This window comes from Petromyzon marinus, chromosome 34 (assembly GCF_048934315.1).
Source record: "Petromyzon marinus isolate PM22_M1 ecotype Great Lakes invasive population chromosome 34, UKy_Petmar_22M1.pri1.0, whole genome shotgun sequence".
Taxonomy (NCBI): Eukaryota; Metazoa; Chordata; class Hyperoartia; order Petromyzontiformes; family Petromyzontidae; genus Petromyzon; species Petromyzon marinus.
This window is the reverse complement of record NC_133700.1, coordinates 2,358,150-2,371,150: the sequence shown is the minus strand read 5'-3', so window position 1 is coordinate 2,371,150 and position 13,001 is coordinate 2,358,150. Positions and strand designations below refer to the sequence as shown.

At 48.1% G+C, this 13,001-nt stretch overlaps 1 protein-coding gene across 3 annotated transcripts in view; it reads right to left on the bottom strand.

Annotated features, from left to right (window-relative positions):
- Positions 1–33: 33 nt before the first annotated feature.
- RARB (retinoic acid receptor beta) overlaps positions 34–13,001 on the bottom strand; it is a 192,096-nt gene continuing 179,128 nt past the window's right edge. For all 3 annotated transcript variants that reach the window (XM_032965369.2, XM_032965368.2, XM_032965372.2), the window contains 4 exons: positions 9,636–9,812; positions 5,049–5,253; positions 4,025–4,183; positions 34–2,089 (listed from right to left, as the gene is read on the bottom strand). In XM_032965369.2, the coding sequence (XP_032821260.1) occupies positions 1,830–2,089; positions 4,025–4,183; positions 5,049–5,253; positions 9,636–9,812 (801 nt within the window). In that variant the 3' untranslated portion in view covers positions 34–1,829. The remainder of the gene's footprint in view (positions 2,090–4,024; positions 4,184–5,048; positions 5,254–9,635; positions 9,813–13,001) is intronic.

Below are 13,001 nucleotides of genomic sequence, written 5' to 3'. Positions count from 1 at the left end.
TTCTGTAATGACCAACCATAACATTTCTTGAAGTACATTAAGATAAATATACTTTATTTTTCTGTTGATAGGTTGAGAAAAGTTGCAATGTTTCATCTGAACTTCGGGACTTTTAGCTAAAGTATATACAAATAACCACAAGTGACTCAAATCTACAAACCAATAAAACCTATTTCTGTTATGGCAGTTTACATGTTTTCAGCAAATAGAATACACGTGGTGACACAGAGGCCCACTGAACCAGAGGGCTCGACAACATACAAAACAATTCTCCACGCAACCCCTTCTTTCACAACATTCATCTATGAAGTGAGGGTTTGCATAAAATGGTGAACGATTATTTTCAAAACCCTGCTTGTGACGAGTGTAAACATACGGTAGTGAAATGCCTTGGCGTATTAAAACAAAATGGGGAAAGTCGGTTACAAAGTTTTTAGGATTCATGATTACAATTTAATGTGAGGAAGTAGAAAAGTGGCTAATTTAAACTTTTCCACAAAATCCTTCAGTGTAGTAAAATACATGTGCTCAAAATACTTGCAAATTATTCATTAAATTAAGACTACTCGTCGGCGTAAGACCTACATGACGTGCTCATGAATACTTGAAAAGGCAAATATGTTACAGTCCCATGGCAACAGTCGTTACAATTATCTTAGACATCCCTCCATCCTTCACTACCTGAAGGAAGGCATAAAACATCACAAAATGACATTTACACCCCCCCCCACAACCTTTTTAAAAGTACAACTCATAGATACAAGACATCTGAAAGATTCAATAAACAGTAGTTTGCGAAACATTTCATTTGATATTTTTTTTTTCATTTTTCAAAATCGGTACAAAAATATTAAAGTGACTTGTGTTTTGGAAACAAAAAAATTATTACTTTCATTTATTTACCGTCGTAACAAGAACAAGCAGCCCTCTCAAACTGCAGTAATGTTTCGGCTCGACCTACTTTGCTTCTCGCACTCTTAGCTGAATGTAATACTCTATAAATGCTGGTGTTGACAAAGCTCTTGCCTGTGTGGGTGGGAAAGACCCAGAGGGCGTTTCACATCCTCCTGTGAACTCGCATTCAGGCCTCCCAAACTAATCTGGTTTGCATACAAAATAATTATGTCCCGTGTAAATGATGTAATCCCAGACTTGTCATTTGCGGCCAATTTGTGTTAGTCCACAATAAACATTGCACCTTTAGTGAGACTTGAAAATACATTGAAGAAAAGACATTGTCAACCAATTGCCCAGATGTATTATTTATTAAAACAAATGCACTATTAACTGAACTTCAGAAGGCATTAGAAAACAATTGTTTTAACTAAAGCAGTGCTTTTCATAAAAAAAAAGAATGCTCGTAATTTCTTCATGTGTTCAAACTTGGGATATTCAACCATTCTCACTAAATCTGGCCAACGTGACACCTGAATTGGCTCCACTTGAAAGCTGCAGCAATCACCTTTGATAACACGTTTGCTGCTGCTGCAAGATGTGAAATTGAGCAACAGTACAAACACCACCTTCATGTGCACGTTGACATTGCTGGAAAACACTTCCTGGAGCCGTCTTCTGCAACGCATCTTCCAGTGGTCAAAATCCCAACGATGAACCCGTTTTTTTTTAATGACGGGATTTTGAAAAAAGTTCACACTCATAAAAGTTCTTAATTATATGGAGCCGTTGGCTCAAACAATTAACAGTCTTATAAAACAACGCTTTTTTTCTCTTTTTGAATCGACCTTGAAAAGTTTCGCTCGCGTGCGACAGAAAGGTCAACTTCCTGCACGAGTCCAATTGCTTGCGGCTCTTCACCGTCGCGTGGGGCATCAGTTGCCGGCCACGGGAGGGGTCTGCGAGATCTTGGAGCTCGTCTTCTGCGTGAGCGTTAGTCCTTTCCCGTGCGGCGCGTCGTGCGCCGGCTCGGGCGTGCCGGCCGTGGGCGGCGTGGCCTCGGGCGTGCCGGGGCTCGAGCTTCCGCTGGTCGTGCCCCCTGCCTCCGAGCCGTACGAATTTTCCAGCATCTCCTGGATGAGGGGAGGCATGGAGCCCGGAATCTCCATCTTCAGCGTGATCACCCGCTCCATACCTGCCGGGGCACAAGCGAGAGAGAGTGGGCGCAACGGGCGGTTCGGATGGCTAGCGCCGCGGCAACCCTGCGCAGCATGTGGGCATAGGACCACCCCTGCTGTACATAACGACCGTTCAGAGACGTCTGCGAGTTGCAGGGTGGGTGTCCCGTTCACCGCTAAATCTCAGAATGCGCAAGCAGTTAACATTCATTTTATTTAGAGAGGCTTGGTGCCATTGTTTTAAAAGACATTGTACTCACTGCAGAGAACTGTAACGACACGACCGCAACACCAAACTGCCACGCGCCCTCCCGCATGGCCTTGTGGGAGCCTCGATATCGATAGTTAATTAAATTTTGATTTAAAGCTTTCGTGACTGCAGTGATTCATATTCTTGGTTCTTTCGGTAAAGTCACGTTGAAGGGAAACAATAAAATATATATAAAAATAAAATTCTCACGACGTTTCGACTGCAACACAAGCAGTCATCATCAGGTGTGAAAACCAATGGCAAGAACATTTGAAAGAAGTGGTGGTTTGTATTTATTTATTTTTAAACGTTAGCACCACGGATAGCGATTTTACGGTTTGTTCAGATGGACGAGTCCATCTATGTTCGGAAAAGAGGAGGGGGGAGACGAAAAATTAATGTATGCTGTCTGACAGCCACCGTAAGCGTAAACAATCAATTAAGACCCGAAATGGTTTATCAAATCCTTCCAATGATTGCTAAGCCAGAATCCATCTTCTCGGTTGAAATTGTCTCTGTGTTTGTATATGTGGATAGCCTCATGAACGAATCTCTCATGGTAGCCAGATGGCTTGCAAAGAACCTCTGTCTTGGAGAAGTCAATGTCATGTGAGCCTACTGAATTATAACAGTGATCTGCCACGGCCGAGGTGTTGGTCCTACCGTGTTTAAGGTCTGCTTTGTGTTTACGAATGCGGTCCGAGACATGTCGTTTGGTTTCTCCAATGTAACTACTACCACAGAGGCAAATTTAGTTTGTAGACACCAAGGTACTGTATGTCCGGAATCACATCTTTTAAAGACGGAACCAGATCACGGATTTTATGTAATGTGTTGAAACGGACCTGGATCTTGTGTTTATTCAAGATTTTGGAGATGTTTTTTGTGATCCCCGCAATGTAGGGTAAAGTGATGGTTTTGAAAGGCTCCTCAAGAGGGTCCGTCATGGTTGGAGTGATAGCTTTGCGGATTGCATAGTCGGAGTAACCATTAGTCTTAAGAGCTTGGTGTACGTGCTTGAGTTCACTGCCTATGTGTTCCTGGTCGGATATGCATTGGGCTCTATGGTGCAGAGTCTTGATGAGAGAATTCTTCTGTGATGGATGGTGGTGGGAATCCGGTTTCAGATAAGCATCCGTATGGGTAGCTTTCCTGTAGACAGAGTGGCTCATTGAACCATCAGGTCTCTTTTTAATTAGGACATCCAAAAAAGGTAGCTTGCCATCTTTTTCGACTTCCATGGTAAATCTGATGGCTGGGTGTATGGAATTGATGTGGTCGAAGAATTGGTCTAGAGCAGGCCGGCCATGTGGACAGATGACAAAAGTGTCATCCACGTACCTCTTCCATAAGGTTGAGCGCAGAGTGGCAGTCTGGATGGCGTCAGTCTCAAATTTCTCCATGAAAATGTTGGCTTTACCGAAAGAACCGAGAATATAAAGTTAATTAATTTTAGTTTTTCTTCTGGGTCATTGGAATAGGTTGACAGCTCACACTAAGCGGGGCTATGGCATGGCCTAAGATGGCAAAATCCTGTGGCCATTTGTATCAAATGCTCAAACTGAGATAGTTTTGACAATTTCAAGACGAGTGACACTTGAACCGTAACTGAAGGAGTGTTTGACACAACACCCCTTCTACGGACCGAACTTCCACCTGCTGTGCCGGTGGTGGCCGTGCCGCTTTGTGACGGCGAGCTCACCCTTGGCACTGATGCCACGTAGGTCGGTGATCTTCATGAGGAGCTTGGGGAACATGTGTGGTTTGTCGGGTCGCCGCCGGCGCACGTACACCTTCATGGCTTCCAGCAGCGGCTCCTGTAGCCGCTCCACCTTCTCTGGCTCCTCCAGGTCCTGCCGGTCTGCGCACACAAAAGACAAAGATCCCCCATGAAGCATTAACAGACTGTTGGGGAAAGTGCTGTTAGCGAGCACCCATTCAGGCCAGCACGGCACCTAAGCAAATGGGTGGCTAACCCCAACGCGATGTTTACACACTTCACCAGATGCTCATTTGAGACCCAGTCTACCTAGGGGAGGCCCAGGACCGGTTCAGATATTCGTCACCGGTGTTGGCTGTGAGTGGGACTTGAACTCCGGTCGCTTGGTTCGTAGCACAGTCCGCTTAGTGCTGTGCCACCCTTTCCAAAGTGCTTTTATCGAGCACCGATTAAGGCTGACAGCACATGAGTGGGTGGGTGGCCAGCGCCACGTCTAGCCGCCTTTGTCTCCCCAGTGCTGATAATTACTGTGTGCTAGGTGTTCATTTAAGACCCAATCGACCTAGGGAGAGGCCCTGATCCAGTTCAGATATCTGTCACCGATCTTGGCTGTGAAAGGGAATGAAACTGGGGTCACCGGGCTCACGGCACAGTGCGCCAACTACTACACTCCCCATGCATGCACATACACTTACGCGCGCATGTAAGCTCACACACACGGACCTCCCGAATAGCCTTAACGGACTGTTAGGGCAAGTGCTGTTCGCAAGCACCTATGAAGGCCGAAATGGTACACGAGCGGGTGGGTGGCCAGCACCAAGCCCGGCTGCCTTTGCATCCCCAGCGGCGATGTTTACACACACTGCACCAGGTACTCATTTGAGGCTGAGTCGACCTAGCGGAGGCCCCACGACCGATTCAGATAATCGTCACTGGCGTTGGTGGCCATGAGCGGGAACGGCTACACTGCACGAGTGGCCACGCCGTGGCCAGGGTCTGCCGGCACCTCCGGAGATGAGGCAGATGGCGGCGAGCAGGCCGGCCTCCGTGTCGTCCACGCTCAGGGGCAGCAGCTGGTTGGCAAAGGCGAACACGAGGTCGGTGAGCGGCCCGAAGCCCGCGTTGTGCATCTGCGTGCGGTTGAGCGTTAGGCCGTCTGAGAACGTCATTGTGTCCTGCTCCGGGGTGTAGCGCGAGCAGATCCGCAGGATCTGGGGAGGACGGACGCCGAGGGAGACAGACACACTTGGCTGCAGTGTTGCCACCGAAGAACATCCGGGTTTAAAGTACCTCAAGGATCAACGGGTTCACGTTAAATCGAGTCGGCACGTTTCGCGGCAGATCCACGTTCGTAAACGGAAATTCTTATTTTCGGCATGAAATTGTGGAGACGCCGGTTGGATTGCCCGACCTGGAGAGCAGCGAACCGCTGGGAACTCCCGACAGTTCAACGGAGGCATTGAAGCAACCCACCGCACAGCAAAGTAAAGCCTTCTTCCAGCTAACTTATCTGGGAGCAGACCTAGATATTGCTCTTCATCCAGACAAAGGCCAGAGAGTGCTGCCACCAAGGCGAAGATCTTATGAACTTGTCAGGGTCAACGGCGAGCGTGGCGCTGGCTCGCTAACGCAGCTGTGTCCGCAGTTGTGCGCTCACCGCCATGGATGACGCGGCCTGCAAATCCTCAAATCTCTTAATCGATTAACAGTTATTTGGGTTCAAAGAGACATTGTTGAGAATTCTCCCGTATTCACGCAGTAATCTTTCTCGATGAGCCGGTCTCAATAAACTCGTTTTTTTTAAACGTGCACTTTGCAAAGGTGAATCGTTTGCCGTTTTTTTTTTTGTTGAACTCATCCTCGCGCGGCCTTTGCTTCCTCAAGTTATAAGCGGAAGGACAAAACGCACTAGAAGGTAAATCAACCGTAATATGAAGATGATTAACGAGGGCAAGTGTTAGCCGGACACTGGCATGGTGGAGGCACCGGCGGCCTCCGTCGTTCGTTCGTCCCCCCAACCTTTCGAAAAGGGCCGCCACCCCAGCCGTGTCCGTGACTCGGACAACGTCGATGATTTTAAGCCACGACTGAAAGCTCAACGTCCTGCGCCATCACTGGGCTCGGTGCAATGTCGTTTATTCATTTACGGAGACTCGACTTTTCACGTGAAGAGCCCTTTGTGATTTTTCAAAGCAAGGTACTCTACATTAATACAGTAGCCCCTCGTTTAACGTTTTTAATCCGTTCCCCCCAAAACTACTGTGAACCGAAATAACTGTTAATCGATTTCACTTCTAAGTTGAAAAATAAACAAAAATCACTGAGTCTGCAAGAGAACTGTTTTCACTGCCAAAACAGAAAACGTGACAATGTAAACAAAGCCAGTCGAGCTCTAAACGATCATAAATGGGCGTCGCTGATTGGCTGAGGGCATGGCTCAGCCCCACTTCCGAGCACTCGAATTGGCCGAAATTGACGCCTGCGTTCATAATGTAAAAATCCCGTTTACCAAAATGTTAACGTTAAACGATAACCGAAAAACCGTAAACCAATGTTACTATTAACCAAGGGACTACTGTGATATCTTATTATTAACTCTTAAACAGCACAGAGGAATCTATGTAAAATACAGCAATCCATTTTTTGTCATAAATGGTTTATATATAGTATGTCGATTTTTTGGGGGGTGAAAATTTCACGTGGAATTTCCCAATTTACTCTAATGCTGTATAAAGCACGTTAAGACAACGCAATGGAGGAATTCACTTTTTTATAAAAATAAAAGTAATGTAAAATAATTGGGCCATTTTGGCCCAAAATTGACATAGGTTAGTATGTCAATTTATTTTGCGTGAGACTTTTAACACGGAATTTTCCAAATCCATTCAATATACAGCAGCAGTGTGAGCCTAAGCACAGTGGAGGAATTCACTTCAATTGAAAAATAAACCCAAAAAATCACCCATATTTAGCCAAAATAAAGTACGTATGTTGTTTTTTTTTTTGGTGATAAACTGAATGTGGATTTTCCCAATTTTCTTAAAATACATAGCACGGTAAATACACCACTGCCTAAACATAGCACGGTAAATACACCACTGCCTAAACATAGCACGGTAAATACACCACTGCCTAAACATAGCACGGTAAGCCTAAACGCAGTGGTGTATTTTGAGCCCAAAAACGACATTTAGATTCAACTAAAAATAATTGGTATTTATTGATAAAGATTGTGAAGAGAAGGATGAGCAGGAGCAAAAAATTGAATTTCAAAAAAACATTGCAACGAAATAAAGCAACAGAAATCATAATTTAACAGACTAGTTTGGCTCAACGTGTCATTCAAGGATGAATATGGATGCTATACCCTGGGCAGAAAGACATCTATTTAATAAGCAGACAACAAGCAAGGCGCTGCAGAGGAGACACATCGTATTAGATAACTGATGACACAAAACACTGCGAGTGCTATTGGAAACTGAAAACTGGGCCGCAGTGCCCATGCACGGAGTAAATCAGGACACAAGCAACGGGCCAGTGCAATTGAAACCGTGCCGATGTGGAAAACAGAGATGGTGGTGTTTGGCGGTGCGGCGAAGTTGCCTGCACCTTTGTTGTGCCTTTTATACGCCGCATATTTCCGAGTTTGCATTCTCACGTTGCCTTCCTTCATTGTTAATAATAATCCGGAGCCACTGACGCATCAACTCAACACGGGTCCTCTCGCCTCATAAACACCAGCAGCGTCCAATCTCCCCAAAACGAGTAAGATGAATTGACTGCCAGATCGCTCGATATTTAAAGGCAGACAGATGGGCTGTCAGCCACGCACTGTTTTAAGTTATCCAATCCATCACGGGCGGTGAAGAGATCTCTTTGAGTCAAGGCCAAGGCAAGGTCAGGCCCCTGACAGAATGTTAAAGCTAGGCCTCACTTCAAAAGCTGCCCTTCAGTGTTTCGCAGCCGCTGCGGCATTGCGCTACGTTGGAAAAAATAAATAAGCTTCATTAAAATTAAGGTCTGTCCGAGGGCGACACACGGACTACAGCCGTGTGGCATTACCGGGCTGTCACTCCTCATGCCGAGGGACACAACGAAGGAGCGACCGTCCGCAGTGGTGATCTGCCTGCCACGACGCACGTGGGTTTGTTGAAGTGCTTGGTGGCGCTGAAACCCCTCGTCACTTTTAATATAACGTTGATTAAGGTTTTTTTTTTCTTCCCGCGCCTCGAAAAACATTTTAATTGGAACATTTTTGCGTGAAACGCCGTTCGCCGACATCTCTTCTCCAATTATTTGGATTCGTAAACGAGGAGAAACGGCGCCGTTGAAGCGCTCCGGGCAGTGAACTCGGCAAAGACAAACCACAGAGCGCAATTGGCACTGTAACCGCAAAATAACCTCTCTCTCTCTCTCTCTCGTGGCAGGGGAAGCAATCGTTTGCAGTTCCCCCCTTCCTTCGGATTCCTGCCTCCTTCAGCAGAAAAAAACAAAGCGGGGAAAAAAGGGAAAACCGTGCAAAACCAGGAGGCACCTACGCCCGCACCAAACCCACTCCCTCGATCTCCCGAGAGAAGACGCTCCGGACCAGCTCCGCGGAAGTTTTTTGGATGCCACGAGGAGGTACGGGAGATGGACAAAGGTCAAAAGCTCAAGAGGGGGGTTGCAGCTGAAGTTGTGTTTATGTTCTAATGGAGAAGGATGTCAGTGGGGGTCGAGGCGATGGGCAGCAGGGTTAGAGCATTCATCTAGCGGAGCTGCCTTGTGTGCGCCTATGAGACACGGCCGCCTTGGCTGACGATAATCATGCTTCTCTGCACAATTTTCAGATTTTTGTTACATTTTCCACGTTTCCGGTCCATATTCCACAGCAGGTCGTATACATCGATTAAAACTCAATCCTCTAGGCACATTGGCACGTTGCATTAACATTATTAGCTTCAGATTTCTGAAAATGTCAACCTGCTCTCGTCTGCTGTTTCATTATTGTTATTTTAATCACCGTTCACTTTCAATAACTGTTGTAGACATACACACGGACTCGGACACATTGCCCACGAGCTTCCTTCTTAGATTTTTTTCTACAGTATTTATCTGTACGCTAATTTCGTTTTGATAATGTTCACCTTGAGCCTAACTTAAAAAAATCCTTCTTTATTTATGTTTCTTATATAATTTCCTCAGGTTGTCATGGTGACGATATCATCAGCAACGCCACAGTGGGGAGATGTTAACTCTCTCGCCTGGTATACAGGAGGTCGTGAGTTCAATCCCGACCCTGATGCCTGCGCATTTGAAGTTTGCAAGCTCTCCCCGCGGTCGCGTGGATTTTTCTCCGGGTCCCCCGGTTTCCCCCCCCCCCCCCCCCCACATTTAAAAACACGCGTTTTCAGAGTATTTGGCTGCTATAAATATCACGCGATAAGCCACTTCGTTTGTGGCCAGGTCGCTGCTGAAAAAGAGCTACATAGCTCAGTGGGCCTTACCTGATTGAGATAAAAAAAATCGTTGTTAATAGTTAGCAGGCAAACACGAGAGAGAGAGTACCGAGAGCGTCGGCAGTGTCAACCACCATCGCCCGCGGCGCTCTCACCAGGATGTCGAGGCAGGCGGCCTTGAGCAGCGTGATCTGGTCAGCGATGGAGAGGTTGACGAAGCCGGGCAGGCGCTTGGCGAACTCCACGATCTTGATGATGCACTTGGTGGCCAGCTCGCTGAACTTGTCCCACAGGCCCAGGTCCAGCTGCACGCGGTGGTCGGCACTCGAGTTCTGCGGACGCCACGACGTCAGCGGTCAGCGGGCGGCGGGTGGGCGAGGACACGCAACCCCCTCGCTCAGCACTCGCGAGAGACTCGCACCACCCACGAGGGACTCGGAGCGCTAGCGAAGGACTCGGGGAAAGAACCGACTCAAGTTTGTCCTTCCCCCCCCTGCACCGCCGATTAGCACGGTTGGCTACGTAGGGTGCAAAAGAAGCTCAAGGTACGTAGATACGTACAAGAGGTCATCACGAACGATGCTGTTGATGCCACCAGGCTGTGCCATCGCTTTACTTCAAATATATCGCTCGGTTGTAATGCATTCGACGTTCAGCCACCAAGGTCTGTCCCACCATCTGCCGACCTCTGGGTGTCACTGCAATGCCTGACTGGGTAAACAGTCCTCCTCCGTCCTGCATCTGCGTCACGCCCATTGCAACCTCCTCTTCCTGATTTAATCTCCGACACTTGCCTTGCACGTGGTTTAATGTTGAACTGCCAAGTTGCTTACGGTTTCCTGGAGCGATGGAACAATTCATCCCCTGGTGATTCAATGAACTGCCAAGATACGGGGGTTGAGATTTGATGCAAGAATCTTGTTTTTTGTTACAATGCTACAAATACAGCGCCTACTATTTACTATCTGTTACTCGTTCTCTGTTTTACCAGGTAAGGCACATTGTGCATTGTAGCTCTTTTTCAGCAGGCGACCTGGCCATCACAAGTGATAGGTCAATGAAGTGGCTTATCGCGTGGACATTTATAGCAGCCAAATACTCTAACATGAATGTTGATTAAAAAAAAATTGTGGAGGGAAAAACCGGAGGACCCGGAGAAAAATCCACGGGACCACGGGGAAAACACACAAATAAACAGGCGTCAGGGTCGGGATCAAACTCACAACCTCCGAGGTAGTTAACATCTCGTCACCGTCGCGCCAATTTAGAGCCCACAGGGTTGCTTTATCAAGTGCAGATGAAAAAATACTTGATTCTCAAACACACGAATGAATGCATCGTAACGGGAATACTATTTTACCATGAAATTCCTAACACCCTCCACCCGCACCAACATTCAAAGGCCGAAAGTTTACGCGATATAAGCTACACATTTCAACTCACGGTTGGTCATTCTGCTTCACCCTTTCCCATCAGTGCACGTCATTCCATTCCCATGACGTAAGTGTATGTCATTGCAAACAGAAAGCTGGAGAAACAGTTAAATGAAATAACTTGATGGGTATGTCTTCCGACCAAGCGCGAGAGCGTGCGGCACAGTACTGCGCCAGCTATAATAAGAGTGCGGTCGCGTCACTACAGTTCTCTGCCATGAGCACAATGCCATTAAGAAGAAGGGCGCTACTACGCCTCTCAAAATAAAAATGGACGCGAATCGCTTGCGCGTTACAACATTCAGTGGTGAACGGGATCTACCCCGCAACTTGCAAAAGTCTCGGAAGGGGAAAGGGTTCATGTGCATAACGCGGGTGTCCAAGAGGAGCCATAAAAACTGAACGACGCCCTGCCGTGCCACGCGGGTGTCCAAGAGGAGCCACATAAACTGAACGACGCCCTGCCGTGCCACCTCCAAGGAAGGTCCCCGTGCGCTCGCCGCGCGTGAGCGCACGGAATAAGAACGGCGCGGACGCCGCGGCCCTCCCGTGAGAAGGGCTCAAGATGCTGCCACTAAATGACCTTGTCGATCGATTTATGCAAAGAGCGGCCTTAATATACAACACAAAGGTATCGAGCAAAGTCAAACTCCCCCCCCCCACCCCTCCCCCACATGTCCCGACGGCTTCGTTGAAATCAATACGAAAGCAAGGTATTTTTTTTTTTACTTTAAAACTTTTCCCGATATTCCTTTTTTTCGCCCATAGCTCCCATCGGGGTTCCTTTTCGCAACGCTCCGCCGAGCGAGGCCGCCGCTAATTCTCGGTTACCGAGGGGCACCTCGCGCAAACACTTCGCCCCCACGAAGAGCGAGTTGTCAGAAAAATGGCACGAGTCACTCCAGATAAACGTCAGCCCTGTGAAGCCGCGTCAGAATGTTCAGGGCGATTTCCTTATCGCGATGAAAATGTTGCCAATGCACACGCCCCCCACCCCCCCCCCCCCCCCCCATGCATTACGCGTGGGTGTGCAACACTTTCAGCACAAACTTCAAACGGGTTTATTTGGTTTGTCCCAGGGGCACCGGAGTTGTTCCTCAATAAAAATAGGAGACACATCCTCCGTGTGCCAGCCCTTGGGGGTGTGGGGGTGGGGTGGTCGTCGCGTCTGTCGCTCCGCGTTTATTACTTGCCTCGGAAAAATAGGCCGAAAAAAAACGTGAATCTCTGGGAAGCAGGACTGCTGAAGCGTACTCGGCACAGACAGATAAAGCACTCCGCAAAAAAATGTGACCTGTCGCGTCTCTTGCAAATGACACCGTCCGTGCGCGTACAACGAATTTAGATTCGCTCGTAGAATCGCAGGATCATGAGAGTTGGCGCCAGCTTGCGAAGGCCTTCATCCAGCAGTGGAATGGCCATGGCTGACGACGATGATTTATGATGCGATCCTGATAAAGGACAGGCTGCGATCGAAACCACTACCTTGAATTTTCAAACGGCGATTGTTTTCCCTTATTTTATATAAACATCAACCGTGACTGATTGAATTTCAGAGCGTTAGAGCTTTTGAAAGCTTTCTCTGCTTTTGAGACGCACGCCACAACAATGCCACCACTTAAAGTGCTGCATCTTCCACAAAGCCCCAGAGGTGCCTCCGCGAAGTCTCACCAGCAACTCCCGATTTATTAACTCTCTCCTCTTGGGCGGACGAACACTCCACGCTGGCTGGCTGTCTGGCGGCGGTGGCCATCCCTTGTTTGTGCACTCGCACGTCCGCGCCCAGAGAAAACAACCTCGGCACCGGCGCGCACCCGGACACGGAATCCCTTCGGCCGGCCACCTGGCAGCGTGGGGCGTCTGTCGTGCGCTCGCGCGCGGCACGAATGCGGCGTGTGTGCTCTTGTGTGTGTGTGGTGTACGTGGGTACATGGGTGGGGGGTTGGCGTAGCGGTTAGCGCTACGCCCGGTTATGAAGCCGGCGACCCGGGTTTCGATTCCCGCTCATGGCCAACACCAGTGACGATTATCTAGACCGGTCCTGGGAATAACCCTCGGTCAACTCAGCCAGAAATTAGTACCCGGTGT